This window comes from Pristis pectinata, chromosome 1, assembly GCF_009764475.1.
Source record: "Pristis pectinata isolate sPriPec2 chromosome 1, sPriPec2.1.pri, whole genome shotgun sequence".
Lineage (NCBI taxonomy): Eukaryota > Metazoa > Chordata > Chondrichthyes > Rhinopristiformes > Pristidae > Pristis > Pristis pectinata.
Window position 1 is genome coordinate 147,517,599 of NC_067405.1, and position 19,585 is coordinate 147,537,183.

Sequence of the window (19,585 nt, forward strand, 5' to 3'; positions counted from 1 at the left end):
GCGGTGATGCAACCAGTCAGAATGCTCTCCACTGTACATCTGTAGAAATTTGCAAGAATCTGGTGACTAACCAAGTCTCCTCAAACTCCTAATGAAGTAGAGCTGCTGGCGTGCCTTCTTCGTGATTGCATCAATGTGTTGGGCCCAGGATAGATCCTCTGAGATGTTAACACCCACTACCACCCCGACAGCCCGTTCCAGGCACCCACCACTCTCTGTGTAAAAAACCTGCCCCGCACATCTCCTCTGAACTTTCCCCCTCTCACCTTAAATGCATGTCCTCTAGTATTAGACATTTCAACCCTGGGGAAAAGATATCAGCTCTCTACCCTATCTATGCCTCTCATAATTTTATAAACCTGTATCAGGTCTCCCCTCAGCCTCCGACACTCCAGAGAAAACAACCCAAGTTTGTCCAACCTCTCCTTATAGCTCATACCCTTTAATCCAGGCAGGTCGATAGGGTTGTTAGGAAGGCCTATGGAGCGTTGGCCTTCATTAGTCGGGGTACTGAGTTCAAGAGCTGTGAGGTGATGTTGCAGCTCTATAGAAATCTGGTTTGACCACACTTGGAGTATTGTGTTCCTTTCTGGTCGCCTCATTATAGGAAGGATGTGGAAGCTTTAGAGAGGGTGCAGAGGACATTTACCAGGATGCTGCCTGGATTGGAGAGTATGTCTTATGAGGATAGGTTGAGTGAGCTGGGGCTTTTCTCTTTGGAGAGAAGGAGGATGAGAGGTGACTTGATAGAGGTGTACAAGATGATAAGAGGCATACATGGGAGGTGTGATTGGGGTTATGTGGGAGGGAAGGGTTAGATAGATCTTAGAGCAGGATAAACTGTCGGCACAACATTGTGGGCTGAAGGGCCTGTGCTGTGCTGTGCTGTAGTGTTCTATGCTCTATGAACCTCTTCTGCACCCTCTCCAAAGCCACCACATCCTTCCTGTAAAGGGGCGACCAGAACTGAACACAATACTCCAAGTGCGGCCTGACCAAAGTGTTATGCAGCTGCAGATATGCTTTATATAGCTGTAGGGAGATCTTCGCAGGTGGAGGAGTGGGGGAAGGGGGCTGGTGTCGTGTTGGAACACTGGTATTGGGATTGTTTATTATTGTCACTTGTACCGAGATACAGTGAAAAGCTTGTCTTGCATACTGATCGTACAGGTCAATTCATTACACAGTGCAGTTACATTGGGATAGTACAGAGTGCATTGATGTAGTACAGGTAAAAACAATAACAGTACAGAGTAAAGTGTCACAGCTACAGAGAGCTACAGCTACAAGCTTCACTGGCATGAAGCAGAGGGGCCGAATGGCCCATTTCTCTCCCGTAATCATTTCTGCTCGCGAGGCGGACCGAGGTCCAGTCTTACTCTACTTGCCTTGTGCTTTCGCTTTGTTTGTCGGTCGCCTTCAAGAAATCTCAGGCGTGTTACTTTGCTTTCCCTCAGCACGCCAAGTTCCTGCGTGGGCTAGCCCAGGCGATGAAGGTGGAGCAAGACGTGTGGACAGATGACCTGGAGGGTCAGGCCGAGAAGCTGCTGGCCAGGGCTCGGGAGCTGGTGGAAGTCGAGCTGGAGGGGACAGATGGCAGCAAGGAGATGGTGCAGAGTCTGCGGCAGAAGGTCATTGTCTAGTGTGGCAGCAGCCTGCTGTGGTGCAGGCACTGAGGGCACAGCTTTACCGTGGGTCCTGTCCCAGGAACCTGAGCTCACCTCAACCTCCAACCCTGAGGCAAAGTGAGCCGGCTAAACCTATTCACAGCCTGGTTCAGATCTGCTGTAAAATGAAATCCATTTAGAGTAATCTTCATCCATGAATATAGATTTGTTTACAAAAAGCTTCATCCTGTAAATAACCACTTCCATGTCTTTCAGATGACAGTGATAGAGGGAGCTTCACTGTGTCTGACCCTGGGAGTGTGTGGTGGGACGGTGCAGAGGGAGCTTCACCCTGTGTCTGATGCCGGGAGTGTGTGACAGGACGGTGTAGAGGGAGCTTCACCCTGTGTCTGACCCTGGGAGTGTGTGATGGGACAGTGTGGGGGGAGCTTCACTCTGTGTCTGATCTGTGCTGACCCTGCCCTGGGAGTGTGTGAGAGGACAGTTTGGAAGGTGATTTACTCTGAATCAAAGCTGCACTGTTTGCTTGCTGGAAGCAGTTTGTCAGTGTAGTTTACATGGCCTGACATCAGCCACACACCACGTTGTGTATTGACCGGCTGCTAGCTGCAGACTCTCGTCTCCTGATTGTCCTCCTGTTGACCACAGCATGAGGCAGTTTGTAGCAAGGTTTGGGAATCTTTAATGACGAAGACGTTGCAAATTTAGTCAAAAAGAAAAAAGAAGCACATAGAACATTGAACAGTACAGCACAGGAACAGGCCCTTCGGCCCACCATGTCTGTGCTGACCATGATGCCAAATTAAAATAATCCCACCGCTCTCTGTGTAAATAAACCTACCTTTAAGCTTTCCCCCTCTCACCTTAAACCTCTGCCCTCTAGTATTCGACGTTTCCTCCTTGGGAAGAAGACTTTGATTGTCTACCCTCTCTGTGCCTCTCCCAAATGTAAGGTTGAGGAAGATGAAATCGGACGGGGCCCTTGAGGAATAAAAAGGACTTACACAGGGAATCGGGAGGGGTAAAGGGAGCCGTGAAATATCCTCGGTGAGTAGGGTGAAGCAGAATCCCAAGGCATTTTATACTGACGTTAAAAACAAGAGTGTGGCTAGGGAGAGGGTAGGACCACTCGAGGACAAAGGAGGGAATCTATACCGAGGACCAGAGCAAGGTACTGAAGGATACTTTGCATCAGTGTTCACCAAGGAGAAGGACATGGAGGGTAGTGAGATCAGGGAGGGGTGTGCTGATATTCTGGGGCAGGTTGAGATTGAGGAGGAGGAGCTGTTGGGACTCTTAAAGAGCATTAAGGTGGATAAGTCCCCAGGGCCTGATGGGATCTATCCCGGGCTATTGAGAGAGCAGGAAAGGAGATTTCTGGGGTCTAGGCAGAGATCTTTGTGGCCTCTTTCACCACAGGAGAGGTCCCAGAGGACTGGAGGATAGTCAATGTTGTTCCTCTGTTTAAGGAGGGCAAATTATAGGCCAGTGAGCCTACATAGAAATTATATATTTTCAATAACTTCCCAGAGGGGAAACTATTGGAGAAGATTCTTATGGATAGGATTTACTTGCATCTGGAAAAGCATGGACATTGGCTTTGTGCAGGGCAGGTCGTGTCTTACAAACAGGATTGAGTGTTTTGAGGAGGTGGTGAAGACGACTGATGAGGGGAGGGCAGTGGATGCTGTCTACAGGGACTTTGGTGAAGCTTTCGACCAGGTCCCTCAGGTGGGCTGGTCCAGAAGATTCAGGTGCATGGGACCCACAGAGACTTGGTAGATTGGATTCGAAGCTGGTTTGTCCATAGAAGACAGAGGGTAGTAGTGGAGGGGTGTTATCCTGACTGCAGGTCTGTTGGCAGTATGTTCTATAAGGATCAGTGCTAGGTTCTGTGTTGTTTGGGATATACAGTATCTGAATGATTTGGATGATTTGGTCTGATGGTAAGTTTGCAGATGACATGAAAATTGGCAGAGCTGTGGGGAAGCTTGTCATAGGATCCAGTGAGGAAGGTTGTCGAAGGAAACAGCAGGGTAGAGATCAGTTGGAGATATGGGCAGAGAAAGGGCAGATGCAGGTTAATCCGGGCAAGTGTGAGGTGTCGCACTTTGGGAGGTCAAATGTAAGAGGAAAGTGGACAGTTAATGGCAGGACCCATGGCAACACTGAGGTACAGGGGGGTCTTGGGGTGCAAGTCCATCACTCCCTGAAAGTGGCCACACTAGTGGACAGGGTGGTAAAGAAGGTGTACGGCACACTTGCCTTCATCGGTCAGGGCACTGAGTACAAGAGTCAGGAAGTCACATGGCAGCTGTATAAAACTCTGGTTAGGTCGCACGTGGAGTATTGTGTGCAGTTCTGGTCACCTTATAGGAAGGGTGTGGGGGCTTTGGCGAGGGTGCAGAAGAGGTTCACCAGGATGCTGCCTGGATTAGAGGGTATGAGCTATCAGGAGATAATGGACAAATGTGGGTTGTTTTCTCTGGAGCGGCAGAGGCTGAGGGGAGACGTGCTAGAGGTTTATAAAATTACAAGGGGCATAGATAGGGTATTCTTTACCCCAGGGTGTAAATGTCAAATACTGAAGGGTGTAGGGTCAAGGTGAGAGGGGGAAAGTTTAAAGGAGATGTGTGGGGCAAGTTGTTTTTACACAGAGCGGTGGGTGCCTGGAACGGGCTGCCAGGGGTGGGGGTAGGCAGATACGACAGTAACAGAGGCAGACAGGCAAATGAACATGCAGGGAATGGAGGGGGTAGGGATCATGTGCTGGCTCGTTTAAATTGGCATCGTGTTGAAGGACTGAAGGGCCTGTCCCCGCACTGTACTGTTCTATGTCCAACGCATGGACCCGAGATTCCTTGAAGAAAATTTAGACTGAGCCACCGGAGGTAATTAAGCCCATTTTGCACAGCTCACAGACGTTGAACAGGTGATCCATTCACTGCGAGATGCTGAGCCTCTAATAAGCTGCAATCTTTGCCTGAACAGGCATTTTGCTAGACTGGAACATGGAGTACTTTTAAAAATAATTTCCCATTTCTTCTCTTCAGTCCAAACCTTCGTATTTGCTCCTTTCTCTGGGGTTGGACAGGAATGTTCCTGATGTGATCCCTTACCCACCTGCTACGATGTTTACAGGAGAGGACGGGACAGGTTTGCTCTGTTAATCCGTTCTCCAAGGGCTACACTTGGTGCAACAGCTGCAGGTGTGACATTTAATACGCTGTATTGACCCCAGAAGAAAAATATCACTGCATCTTTCAGTAATTGTTGGGCTGAGGAAGATGATCACCGTAAACTGTCCCCAGGTTCTGGCTTCTGCACCCACTCTGGTTACACATGGCTCACGGATTAGGTTAAAGCCACTGGGTTGAGGTAAATAATGTAGATTAATGTTGCTGGTACTCAGGTTTCACCAGCTTCTGTCCTTTGGAAAGGTGCCAAAGTGTTAAACTCAGAGAACCGCATCAAATCACTGCTTCTCCTTGCTTAAAGATCAACCTTTCATTTAAAAGGCTTATTCACGTCTCTTAAGAAATGAGGATCTAACTTTGAGTCATAGAGTCAAACAGCATGCGACAGGCCCTCCGGTCCAACATGTCAGCTGAGGTGTCCACCTGAGCTGGTCCCACTTGTCCGTGTCTGTCCTGTGTCCCTCTAAACCTTTCTTATCCATGGACCTGTCTAAGTGTCTTTTAAATGTTGTTAATGTACCTACCTCACACACTTCCTCTGGCAGCTCGTTCCATATACTCACCACCCTCTGGGTGTGAGTTGCCCCTCAGGTTCCTATTAAATCTCTCCCCTCTCACCTTAAACCTGTGCCCTCTAGTTCTTGATTCCCCAACCCTGGGAAAAACACTGAGTGCGTTCACCCTATCTCTGCACCTCTGTAAGGTCACCCCTCAGTCTCCCACACTCCAAGGGATAAATTCCCAGCCTGTCCAACCTCTCCCTGTAACTCAGGCCCTCGAGTCCTGGCGACGTTCTTGTGAGACTCTGAGTGTGACTATTTGAGCACGGACACTTGGTGACCTGTTGAAGATGGCCCTTTGGGTGTGACACAGGGGGTGACGCAGGGGGTGACACAGGGGGTGACGCAGGGGGTGATGCAGAGAGTGACGCAGGGTGTGACGCAGGGGTGACTCAGGGCGTGACTCAGAGAGTGACGCAGGGTGTGACGCAGGGGTGACTCAGGGCGTGACGCAGGGGGTGACGCAGGGGGTGATGCAGGGGGTGACACACTTTGAACGTGACACATTGAAGAGGATGCATTGAGTGTGACGCTGTGTGTGTCACTCTGAGGAGGTGTGCTGTGTGCCACACTTGGAGTGAGGCACTGTGTTTGAGGTGGTGCATCAGTTGTGTCCCAGACACACTTGTTGTTGAGGGGCACGTGCTCTGTGTCACACTCACTCCCGGTCCCTCGTGTGTGGGGAGTTTCCTGTCAGACCTCACTGGGTCCATGTCTCTGCCAGTCCTGCCTCCCGAGGTAACCACATACTCTTTGATTTACCCTGGTTTGGGGAATGGGGAGGGGCATCGGTGGGGGCTGGAGGGTCTGAGGGGAAGCAGAGACATCAGGGGTGAGATAGTTGGCGGGAAAGAGGTGATGCTTTGAGCAGATCTGCCCCCACGAGGGTAAGGAATTCCACCGGGGACTGTTTGAGGGTAACGGATGCTATCTAAGTGGTGGTTTCTTTGTAGGCAGAAGAGACTGTAGATATTGGAATCTCCAGCAACACACAAAAGGTGCCAGAGGGACTCAGCGGGTCAGGCAGCCACTGTGGAGGGAGATGGATGGTTGACGTTTCCAGTTGAGGCCCCTTCATTTGGACCAGGGTCTTGTCCCGAATTGTCGACTGTCCGTCTCCCTCTGTAGGTGCTGCCTGACCCGCTGGGTTCCTCTGGCGCCCTGTGTGTTGCTCCAGTGGTTTTCCTGGCTCAGTCCCGCCTCTCGTTGACAGGTGACGTCGCAGGGGGAGAAGCTGGCCAGCAGCAAACGGCACATCCAGCTGCTGACCAGCAGACTCGGCCAGCTGGAGGGTGGGGCACCGCGTGGCCATGGCGAGCGGGACGCGACTCTGGCCGAGATGCAGCAGACGGTCGAGAGGCTGCAGGGGGAGCTGGAGCTGGTGAAGAGGAGAAACCGCAGCCTGAGAGACAAGGGCGAGGACATCACCGCGCTGAAGGTAAGGTGTAAAACGGGCAGTCGGGGGCCTGGGGCAGGGGATTTGTTGCAGGGGGGATCTGGTGCAGTGGGGTCTGGGGCAGGGGGGTCTGGGGCAGGGGGGATCTGGTGCAGTGGGCTCTGGGTCATGGGGATCTGGGGCAGGGGGGATCTGGTGCAGGGGTCTGGTGTGGGAGGGATCCAGAATTGAGGGATCCAGTGTACCACAATCTGGTGTGAGGGGATCCTGGTTAATGAGATCCAGGTGTAAGACAGGGCCCACTGGGAGAAGTGAACCTGCTGGGAGGTGAGTCCAACAGAGAGAGGAGAATCTACGGGGAATCTTGCTGGGAGAAGGATCCATTTGGGAGAGGGGACACATAGGTACACACGGGTACACACACTGATACATAAGGATACACATAAGTACACACACATAGAACAGTACAGCACAATACAGGCCCTTTAGCCCACAATGTTATGCCAACCTTTAAACCTCGCCTAAGACTATCTAACCCCTTCCTCCCACATATCCCTCTATTTTAAATTCCTCCATATGCTTATCTAGCAACCTCTTGAATTTGACCAATGTACCTGCCTCCACCACCACCCCAGGCAGTGCATTCCATGCCCTAACCACTCTCTGGGTGAAAAACCTTCCTCTGATATCTCCCTTGAACTTTCCACCCATTACTTTAAAGCCATATATACACGTACACACACACACACACACACACACACACATACACACACACACACACGTGCACATAGATACACGGGTGCACACAGGTGCTCAGAGATACACCCAGGAACTCTCATGCTTTCTCATGTACTACATGTCAACATGTAGACACATATGAACGTGTGCATGTCACACATGTACAATGTACACAAGCACACACTGTGCATCCACATACGTGCACTTCAACATGCATACATGCACAAACGCGTGCACGCCTGTACAGACACCTAGCGGGGGTGAGGGCACTGGCCGGTGTTGGCCAGCTCTCCCCTCGCTCTCTCTGCACTCACTGCCTCGGTGGGGTGGGGGGGGGGGGCAGGGAAGGGGACGGGACATTAACCCCAGGGAGTGCAGAGGAACCATCCCAATGGTGAATCTCTCCCAAGGCAAAGAACAAGGAGCAGAGCAGGACGATCCAGAGGCTGAGCGAATCGCTGGAGAAGCTGGAGGCGATCAAGGAGAAGGCAGCCCGCAAGGTGGTGACGCTGGCCTCTGAGCTGGGCCAGGCGGAGCAGGGGGCCTGGGAGCGGGACGCCAGGGCGCAGAGTCTGCAGGACGCTCTCACCAACGAGCTGCGTTCCACCAGGAGGGCTCTGGAGGAGGTGGCGCACAGGGAGAGGCAGGTGGGTGCCCGAGGGTCACAGGGTCACGAAACAGGCCCTTCGGCCCAGCCAGGCCGTGCCGACCAGGATGCCCGTCTGAGGTAGGGCGTGGTTCATCAAGACGCTGCCTGGTAAAGGGGACCTGTGCCCCAAGGGGAGGTTGGACAGACTCGAGTCATCTTCTCTGGACTGGCCGAGGAGGTTTATAAAATTAGGAGTGGCACAGATAGAGTAGACAGCCGGTATCTTTTCCCCAGGGTGGAAATGTCTAATACTAGAGGGCAAATGCATTTAAGGTGAGGGGGGGAAAGTTGAAAGGAGATGTGCGGGGCAGGTTTTTTACACTGAGAGCGGTGGGTGCCTGGAATGTGCTGCCAGGGGTTGGAGAGGCAGATATGATAGAGGTGGTTATGAGGCTCTTAAATAAGCAGAGAATGGAGGGATGTGGACTTTGTGTAGGCAGAAGGGATCAGTGTAATTAGATATCATTAGTTTAATTAGTTCAGCACAACATTGTGGGCTGAATGGCCTGTTCCTGTGCTGTACTGTTCTGTGGTTCCATGAAAACTGAGATGATGATGGTGGGCAAGTGTCCAGTGAGAAAATGTCCAGTAAGCAAAGGTCCAATTGGCAAATGCCCAGTGGGCAAATGTACAGTGTGCACATTTCCAGTGAACAAGTGTCCCATGGGCAAATGTCCAGTGGGAAAGTGTCCAGTAACCAAACATCCAGTGGACAAATGTCCAGTGGGAAAATGTCCATTGAGCGAACATCCAGTGGGCAATCTTCCAGTCAGCAAACATCCAGTGGGCAAATGTCCACTGAGCAAAAGTCCAGCGAGCGAAAGTCCAGTGAGCATATGTCCTGAGGGCAAACATCCAGTGGGCAAATGTTGAGTGGGAAATTGTACAGTGAGCAAACGTCCAGTGAGCAGACATTCAGTGGATAAAATTCCAACGAGCAAACATCAAGTGGGAAAATGTCCAGAGGGCAAAGGGCCACTGAGCAATCATCCAGTGGGCAGGCATCCAGTAAGAAAACTACCAGTAGGAACATGTCTACTGGGCAACTGTCCAGGGATCAAATGTCCAGTGAGCAAGTGTCCAGTGGACAAACATCAAGTGAGCAAATCCAGTGACCAAAAGTCCAGTGAACAAACGTCCCGTGGGTAAATGCCCAGTGGGAAATTGTCCAGTGAGAAAAGTCACCTGTGCCAATGTCCATTGAGCAAGTGACCATTGAGCAAATATCCGGTGAGTAAACGCCCAGTGAACAAATGCCCAGTGAACAAGATTCCAGTGGACAAACTTCCAGTCAGCAAACATCCAGTGTGCAAATGACCAGTGATCAAGAGTCCAAGTGAGCAAACAACCCACGGGAAAATATTCAGTGAGAAAGTATCCAGGGCAAACATCTGGTGAGCAAGAGTCCAGTGGGGAAACGTCCAGTTCGCAATTGTCCAGTGAGCAGATGCCCAGTGAGCAAGTGTCCAGAAAGCAAGCTTTAGTGAGGAAGTGTCCCATTGGTAAATGTCCAGTGAGAAATTATCCAGGTGGCAAACATCCAGTGAGTATACATCCAGTGCGCAAACTTCCAGTGAGCAAGAGTACAGTGTGGAAAGGGAAAGATGGCAAATATCCAATGAGCAAATATACAGATGGTGCCAGCGAGCAAATTTCCAGTGGGAAAATGTCTAGTGGACAAACATCCAGAGGGCAAATGTCCAGTGAGCATACCTCCACTGGGCAAACATCCAGTAATCAATGTCCATTAGGAGAACATCCAGTGAGCAAATGTCTAGTGGGCAAACATACAGTGACCAAATGTCCAGTGAACAAATGACCAGTGGCAAATGTCCAGTTTGCAAACTTCCAGTGAGCAAAGTCATAGAACCATAGAATCATAGAACCATACAGCACAAAACAGGCCCTTCGGCCCACCGTGTCGTGCCGTCCATCCTCCCGCATATCCCTCTATCTCACGTTCCTCCATGTGCCTATCCAACAAGCTCTTGAACCTGTTCAATGTATCTGCCTCCACCACCACCCCAGGCAGTGCATTCCATGCACCAACCACTCTTTGGGTGAAAAACCTCCCCCTGACATCTCCCCTGAACCTCCCACCCATAACCTTAAAGCCATGCCCTCTCGTCTTGAGCATTGGTGCCCTGGGAAGGAGGCGCTGGCTGTCTACTCTATCTATTCCTCCCAATATTTTATACCTCTATCATGTCTCCTCTCATCCTCCTCCTTTCCAGTGAATAAAGCCCTAGCACCTTAAGCCTCTCCTCATATTCAATACCCTCCAATCCAGGCAGCATCCTGGTAAATCTCCTCTGCACCCTCTCCAATGCCTCCAAATCCTTCCTATAATGAGGCGACCAGAAAAATATCCGGTGAGAAAGTGTCCAGTGATCAAACATCCCGTAAGCAAACAACCACTGAGCAAATGTCCAGTGGGAAAACATCCAGTGGGTAAATGTCCACTGAACGTGTCCAGTGAACAAACATCCAGTGCGCAAGTGTCCAGTGACAAACATCCAGTAAGCAAATGACCATTGATCAAATGTCCAGTGGGGAAAACAACCAGTCAGCAAATGTCCAGTGAACTATTATTCCGTTTGCAAATGTCCAGTGAGAAAATGTCCAATCGGCATATGTCCGGCGAGCAAATGTCCAGTGACCAAATTTCCAGTGGGCAAATGTCCAGTGAACAAACCTCTAGTGGTCAAGTGTCCAGTGAGGAAGTGTCCAGTGAGGAAGTGTGCAGTGGACAAGTGTCCAGTGAGGAAGTGTCCAGTGAGAAAATGTGTGTTGTTTTGCAGCTGGTGGATTTCCGGGACACTGTATCGAGGGCGCTGGGATTCGACACCAACACGCTGGCAGTCCCTGACGACAAGATCTACCTCCAGCTGAGGAGCATCACCCAGCCGCACAGCAGGGCAGCTCCGCAGGCGCAGTCCCCACTGCACGGCCCCGCCGATGGGTTTGGGGGCCGTGTGGGATCATGGCCCTCATGCAGCCCTCCGCCCAGCTGGGGCCAGAGCGCCGCCCCACCCAGCTCCCCGCCCAGGTCCCTCGGGTGGCACGGCCTCGTGGCTCCCCCTCACCGCACTCCCTGATGCAAGTATTCAGCATGGACCGAGGACACAGCCGCAGCACGTAGCCCCCCCGCGACCCCGTCCGACAGCCGCCCCTGTATCTGCCCCCCCCACCACCCCACCCACCAATCACACCTCCCCCACCTCCCCGTGACACAGGGGATGACCCCACCTTCTCCAGCCCAACGCTGGGGCTGAACACCTTGATCCAGGACTGTCCCGTGAACCTTCTCTGCATCCTCTGTGGGGCCGGCCCAACCTGACCCCTCACCCACCACCCCTTCCCTCCCCCCACCACCCTCTCATACCGACTCTCTCCCAACCCTGATGAAGGATTGCGACCCGAAACATCGACTGTCCATCTCCCTCCACGGATGCTGCCTGACCTGCTGAGTTCCTCCAGCGTTGTGCGTGTTCTCCAGGTTCCAGCATCTGCAGTCTCAGAATCAGAATCAGGTTCATTATAAGCCCACAAAACCACAAGACATAGGAGCAGAATTAGGCCATTCGACCCATCATCTGCTCCACCATTTGATCGTGGCTGATTTATTTTACCCTCTCAACCCCATTCTCCTGCCTTCTCCCCGTGACCTTTGACGCCCTTATTAATCAAGAACCTATCAACCTTCGCTTTAAACACACCCAATGACTTGGCCTCCACAGCCGACTGTGGCAATGAATTCTACAGATTCACAGCCCTCTGGCTAAAGAAATTCCTCCTCATCTCTGTTCTAAAGGGACGTCCTTTCATTCTGAGGCTGTGCCCTCTGGTCCTGGACTCTCCCACTACTGGAAACATCCTCTCCACGTCCGCTATATCCAGGTCTTTCAATATTCAGTAGGTTTCAATGACATCCCCCCTCATCCTTCTAAACTCCAGTGGGTACTGGCCCAGAGATATCAAACACCCCTCATACATTAACCCTTTCATCCCTGGAATCATTCTCTGGACCCTCTCCAACACCAGCACATCCTTCCTTAGATACGGGAACCAAAACTGCTCACAATACTTCAAATGTGGTCTGACCAACGCCTTATAAACCCTCTGCATTACACTATAGCACTATTACAGCGCCAGTGACCTGGGTTCAATTCCAGCTGCTGTCTGTAAGGAGTTTGTACGTTCTCCCCGTGTCTGTGTGGGTTTCCTCCGGGTGCTCCGGTTTCCTCCCACATTCCTAAGACGTACAGGTTAGGAAGTTGTGGGCGTGCTATGTTGGCGCCGGAAGCGTGGCGACACATGCGGGCTGCCCCCAGAACACTCTACGCAAAAGATGCATTTCATTGTGTGTTTCGATGTACATGTTACTGATAAAGATATCTGATCTTATTCCAGTCCTCTCGAAATGAATGCTAACATTGCATTTGCCTTCCTTACCACCGACTCAGCCTGCAAGTTACCACAGTCTTAGATGATGTGAAATAGAACACCACAGCACAGAAATAAGGCCATTCGGCCCTTCTAGTCTGTGCTGAAATGTGTTGTTTGGCGGCAGCAGTACCGTGCAGAGACGTATAAACTATAAATTACAAAATAAATAAATAGTGCAAAAAGAAGTGTGTCTCCCCGTAGCGGTGCCTGGGAGTGGGGCTCACTGTTCCAATATTCCCTGACATTGCTCCTCGTGTGTCCTGTGCCTCCCATTACTGAAGCGCTGAGACCCAGATACATCTTCAGCCCTTTCCCCACCCCACTGCCCCCTGCGTACATGCCCAGGTCTCCCTGCCACCTTTCCTCATCTTAGAACATGGAATTTGGAACAGCACAGGAACAGGCCCTTCGGCCCACCACGTCTGTGCTGAACACGATGCCAAATTAAACTAATCCCATCTGCCTGCACACGGTCCACGTCCCTCTGTTCCCTGCCTGCTCACATGTCTAACTAAAAGCCTCTTAAACCCCTCTATCATATCTGCCTCCACCCCCACCCCCACCCGCCCGTTCCAGGCACCCACCGCTCTCTGTGTAAAAAACTTGCCCTTTAAACTTCCCCCCTCTCACCTTAAACTGATGCCCTCTAGTGTTTGACAACTCTACCCTGGGAAAACCACTCTGACTGCCTACCCTATCTATCCCTTTCTTAATTTGATAAACCTCTATCAGATCTCCCCTCAGCCACCGACACTCCAGAGAAAACAGTCCGAGTTTGCCCAACCTCTCCTTATAGCTCATGCCCTCTAATCCAGGCAGCATCCTGGTGAATCTGCACCCTCTCCAAAGCCTCCACATCCTTCCTGTAACGGGGTGACCAGAACTGCACACAATACTCCAAGTGTGGCCTGACCAGAGTTTTATTCAGCTGCAACATGACTTCCTGACTCTTGTACTTGATCCTCCAACCGATGAAGGCAAGCGTGCCATACACCACCTTTACCACCTTATCTACTTGCATGGCCAATTTCAGGGAACTCTGGACTTGGACCCCAAGATCCCTCTCTACATCAGTACTGTTAAGGATCTGCCATTTACTGTATACTTTCCCCTTACATTTCACCTCTCAAAGTGCGAAACCTCACACTCGCCCAGATTAAACTCCATCTGCCGCTTCTCTGCCCAGATCTGTAACTGCTCTGTATCCTGGTGGAGGACTGGGACCTCTTGTCTGTATTGCCTCCTCTTGCTCTTCCTGTTAAGACCGAAGACAACATTAAGTTGCACCCCTCCCATCCCACCTGGGTGTCCAAGCCCCCCCCCCCCCCCCCCCCCCCCCCCACCGTTTGGTCACCCATCCCTGTACTTCCTACTTTTTACCAGTCTGCAGATTTTGGGATTGTCGTCTGCCTGCTCACCTTCTACCTGGGCACGCAGAGTTCCCAGAACATTATCACGGAGTCACAGAGCTGTACAGGCACAGGCCCTTCGGCCCACCTTGTTCATGCTGAACCTGATGCCAGTCCATTTGCCTGCATTGGGCTCATATATGTCCTTCCTGCTCAGGTACCTGCCCCACACCTGCCCCCACCACCTCGTTCAAAATGCTCACCACCCTCTGGGTGAAAAATCTAACCTTCAGATCTCTGAATTTCTCTTCTCACACCTCGGACCTGCGCCCTCCAGTTCTAGACACCTCCCCTGGGAAGGGAATTGTGACTACCTACCCTGTCTATGACCCTCAGAACTTTACAAACCTCTATCAGGTCACCCCTCAGCCTCCGATGTCCCAGCCTGCCCAACCTCTCCTTGTAACTCCTGCCCTCCATTCAAGGCCACACCCTGGTGAACCTCTCGTGCACTCCCTCCATCGCTACCACATCCCTCCTGTGGTGTGGGGACCAGAACTGTGCACAATGCTCCAAGTGCCATCTCACCAACCTTTTGTACAGCTGCAACGTGACGTCCCAACTCTTGTACTCAGTGCCTCGGCCGATGAAGGCAAACGTGTCGAGTGCTGCCTTCGCTGCCCTGACCACCTGTGTCACCACTCTCGGGGAGCTGTGGACTTGCACTCCAAGGTCTCTCGGTACGTCAGCGCACCACTGCAGAAGCTGAAGGTCAGAGGCCAAGGGATCCAGAGAAGCTTGGCTGTGTGGATTAGGAATTGGCTTGCCTGTAGAAAGGGTTGTGGTGGAAGGAGTGCCCTCGGATTGGAGGGCAGTGACTAGTGGTGTCCCACAGGGATCGGTTCTGGGACCTCGACTTTTTGTGATATTTATAGATGACTTAGATGAGGGGGTGGAGGGCTGGGTTAGTAAGTTTGCGGACGACACTAAGATTGGTGGTGTTGTGGATAGTGTGGAGGGCTGTCGGAGCTTACAGAGGGATATTGATAGGATGCAGAGCTGGGCTGACAAGTGGCAGATGGAGTTCAATCCGGAGAAGTGTGAGGTGGTACACTTTGGAAGGACAAACTCCAGGGCAGAGTACAAGGTAAATGGCAAGGTACTTGGCAGTGTAGAGGAGCAGAGGGATCGGGGGGTTCATATTCACAGTTCACTGAAAGTTGCCTCACAGGTGGATCGAGCAGTTAAGAAGGCCTATGGGATGTTAGCTTTCATAAGTCGCGGGATTGAGGTTAAGAGCCGCAAAGTGATGATGCAGCTTTACAAAACTCTAGTTAGACCACAATTAGAGTACTGTGTTCAGTTCTGGTCACCTCATTATAGGAAGGATGTGGGGGCGTTGGAGAGGGTGCAGAGGAGATTTACCAGGATGCTGCCTGGATTAGAGTGTATGGAATATGAGGAGAGGCTTAAGGTGCTAGGGCTTTATTCACTGGAAAGGAGGAGGATGAGAGGAGACATGACAGAGGTATATAAAATATTGAGAGGAATAGATAAGACAGTCAGCGCCTCCTTCCCAGGGCACCAGTGTTCAAGACAAGAGGGCATGGCTTTAAGGTTATGGGTGGAAGGTTCAGGGGAGATGTCAGAGGGAGGTTTTTCACCGAGAGACTGGTTGGTGCATGGAATGCACTGCCTGGGGTGGTGGTGGAGGCAGATACATTGGACAGATTCAAGAGTTTGTTGGATAGGCATATGGAGGAATGTGAGATAGAGGGATATGCGGGAGGAAAGGGTTAGGTAGTGTGAGGGTGGTTTGATGGACGGCACAACATGGTGGGCTGAAGGGTCTGTTTTGTGCTGTACGGTTCTATGGTTCTATGGTTGGGCTCCCTGTCGGGAGGGAGGCAAGGTGAACGAGGCAGGAGGAAACAACGCGAGGGCGTCCTGTTTGGGAGGAAAGGGGACGGTTTTTCAAATGGTGAGTGATTTTCAGAGGGATGTGGATGTCCTTGTAAATGAACCTGGACCCATTGCAATTCACCTATCGGTGAAACAGGTCTACAGTGGACGCCATCTCCCTGGCCCTACACTCAGCTCTGGAGCATCTGGACAGTAAAGACACATACGTTAGACTATTGTTTATTGACTACAGCTCTGCCTTCAATACTATAATTCCAAGCAAGCTTGCCACCAAACTCCGAGACCTGGGACTCAACACCTTCCTCTGTAACTGGATCCTTGACTTCCTGACCAACAGACCGCAATCAGTGAGGATAGGCAGCAATACCTCCGGCACGATTATTCTCAACACTGGTGCCCCACAAGGCTGCGTCCTCAGCCCTCTACTCTACTCCCTATACACTCATGATTGTGTGGCCAGATTCTTCTCTAACTCCATCTACAAGTTTGTAGATGATACCACCGTAGTGAGCCATATCTCAAATAACAATGAGTCGGAGTACAGGAAGGAGATAGAGAGCTTAGTTAAATGGTGTCATGACAACAACCTTTCCCTCAATGTCAACAAAACAAAAGAGCTGGTCATTGACTTCAGGAAAGGGGGCGGTGTACATGCACCTGTCTACATCAATGGTGCTGAGGTCGAGAGGGTTGACAGCTTCAAGTTCCTGGGAGTGAACATCACCAACAGCCTGTCCTGGTCAAATCACGTAGATGCCACGGCCAAGAAAGCTCACCAGTGCCTCTACTTCCTCAGGAGGCTAAAGAACTTTGGTTTGTCCCCTTTGACTCTCACCAACTTTTACCAATGCACCATAGAAAGCATCCTATCTGGATGTATCACGGCTTGGTACAGCAACTGCTCTGCCCAGGACCGCAAGAAACCGCAGAGAGTTGTGGACACAGCCCAGCACATCACGGACACCAGCCTCCCCTCCATGGACTCTGTCTTTACCTCTCCCTGCCTTGGCGAAGCAGCCGGCATAATCAAAGACCCCACCCACCCGGGACATTCTCTCCTCTTCCATCGGGTAGAAGATACAGGAGCCTGAGGGCATGTACCACCAGACTTAAGGACAGCTTCTACCCCACTGTGATAAGACTATTGAACGGTTCCCTTATACAATGAGATGGACTCTGACCTCACGATCTACCTTGTTGTGACCTTGCACCTTATTGCACTGCACTTTCTCTGTAGCTGTGACACTTTACTCTGTAATGTTACTGTTTTTACCTGTACTACATCAATGCACTCTGTACTAACTCAATGTAACTGCACTGTGTAATGAATTGACCTGTATGATCGGTTTGTAGCACAAGCTTTTCACTGTACCTCGGTACAAGTGGCGATAATAAACCAATACCAATACCAAATTGGGAGAGCGGAGGAGAGAATGTCCGGGGTGGGTGGGGTCTTTGGTTATGCTGGCTGCTACACCAAGGCAGAGAGAGGTATAGACAGAGTCTGTGGAGGGGAGGCTGGTGTCCGTGATGTGCTGGGCTGTGACCACAACTCTCTGCAGTTGACATGTGGGCAGAACATTAGGAAGGAAGATAAGATGTTGGTCTTCATTGCAAAAGGAACCGTGTGCACTGGTGGAGACGTCTCACCGAAACTATGTCGGGCCCTGGTGAGACAACATCTGGTGTACGGGTCTGCTCTCCCTACGGAAGGAAGGGACTCATTCCCAGAACGAGTGGTCGTGACAACATGCAGCGAGGGGTAAAAGGGGAACCTTGGTCAGGGGATGAGGGGAAAGAGAGGGCAGGACACAGTGAGGGAGGGAGACAGGTGGGGAGGGAGCCTATGGGAGAGTGATGGAGGAGGTAGAGAGGGAGGGAGACAGGTGGGGAGGGAGCCTATGGGAGAGTGATGGAGGAGGTAGAGAGGGAGGGAGACAGGTGGGGAGAGACGGGGGGAGGGAGCCTATGGGAGAGTGATGGAGGAGGTAGAGAGGGAGGGAGACAGGTGGGGAGGGAGCCTATGGGAGAGTGATGGAGGAGGTAGAGAGGGAGGGAGAGGTGGGGAGAGACGGGGGGAGGGAGAGATCGCGAGGGGGACAAGCAAAGGAAGGGTCAGAGGGAAGGGCTGGAGGTGGTGAGTGTGGAGCAGAGAGTCTGTGTTGTAATTCTGAGCTCTGTAATCATCTGTTGTGATGACTGATCCTTTGAACCTTCCAATAAAAAAAAGCTCTTCTGGTGCATCTTACTGAGATCTCTGGGCCTTCCCGAAGGTGGGGATTCTCGGCACGTCACTGGCTGTGGTGGGAGGGGCAGTGTCTCACTGCAGTGTGGAGTGCAGAGTGAGGGGATGAAACACTGGGTCATACCGGCAGTTACACTGGGTGATCCAGAGCAGCCCCAACACTGGGTCACTCCAGTTACACTGAGTCACACTGCCAGTTACACTGGGTGACCCAGAGCAGCCCCAACATTGGGTCACACTGCCAGTTACACTGGATCACACTGCCAGTTACACTGGGTGATCCAGAGCAGCCCCAACACTGGGTCACTCCAGTTACACTGAGTCACACTGCCAGTTACACTGGGTGACCCAGAGCAGCCCCAACATTGGGTCACACTGCCAGTTACACTGGATCACACTGCCAGTTACACTGGGTGATCCAGAGCAGCTGTGATGGGCACACACTGAGTAAATTAACCCCACCGTGTCCCTCACTGACGTTTCCCTGTTTTCTCACCTTCCTTTTGCCGGATGTCTGAGCTTCTCACTTTCCTTTGACTGTCTAATCTACAAACTGTGGCCCAGGCTGGCATTTATCCCCCGCCCCTGCCTGCCCCTGAGAAGGTGGGGAGCGAGTCGCCGCCTGGAACTGCTGTAGTCCCTCTGGTGAAGGTGCTCCTGCCGTGCTGTTGGGAAGGGAGCTCCGGGATGAAGTGCCGATGTGTACTTCCAGGTCAGGGTGGTGCCTTACCTGTGGGTGATGGTGTTCCCCTGTGCAGGCTGCCCTGGTCCTTCTGGGTTGAGGTTTGGGAGGTGCTGTCGGAGAATCTTAATTAACCGCAATTCCATTTCTCTCTGTCAATCCTGTTGCAGTTGGTGTGGCCTCAGTCACCAGAGGCAGCGAGGAGCAGGTCACACACTGCGGCCTCGCTCCTTCCTGTCGGGGTTCAGCCAGTGGCCATGTCTGGGGGAGCGGTGATCCGGAGACAGCTTCAGATCTCTCCACAGGAGGAAGGGCTCTGGGGTCTAAATTCAAGTCAGAATCAGAAGCAGGTTTATTATCACTGACTTATATAGAACATACAGTACAGTACAGGCCCTTCGGCCCACAATGTAGTGCTGACATTTTATCCTGCTCTAAGATCTATCTAACCCTTCCCTCCCACACAGCCCCCCATTTCTCTACCATTCATGTGTCTATCTCAGAGTCTCTTAAATGTCCCTAATGTATCTGCCCCCACAACCTCTGCCGGCAGTGCGTTCCACGCACCCACCACTCTCTGTGTAAAAAACTTACCCCTGACATCCCCCTTATACCTTCCTCCAATCACCTTAAAATTATGTCCCCTTGTGTTAGCCATTGTCACCCTGGGAAAAAGTCTCTGGCTGTCCACACGATGTGAAATCTGTTGTTTTGCGGCAGCAGTACAGTGCAAAGACGTAAAATTACTATAAATTACAAAATAAATAAA

The 19,585-nt window shown here is 51.6% G+C and overlaps 1 protein-coding gene across 1 annotated transcript in view; it reads left to right on the top strand.

Moving 5' to 3' along the window:
* LOC127572702 (coiled-coil domain-containing protein 170-like) overlaps positions 1–11,266 on the top strand; it is a 71,709-nt gene extending 60,443 nt beyond the window's left edge. Inside the window, exons 9-12 of the mRNA XM_052020264.1 lie at positions 1,458–1,631; positions 6,599–6,823; positions 7,930–8,246; positions 10,780–11,266. Of these exons, the coding sequence (XP_051876224.1) occupies positions 1,458–1,631; positions 6,599–6,823; positions 7,930–8,246; positions 10,780–11,266 (1,203 nt within the window). The remainder of the gene's footprint in view (positions 1–1,457; positions 1,632–6,598; positions 6,824–7,929; positions 8,247–10,779) is intronic.
* Positions 11,267–19,585: the final 8,319 nt, after the last annotated feature.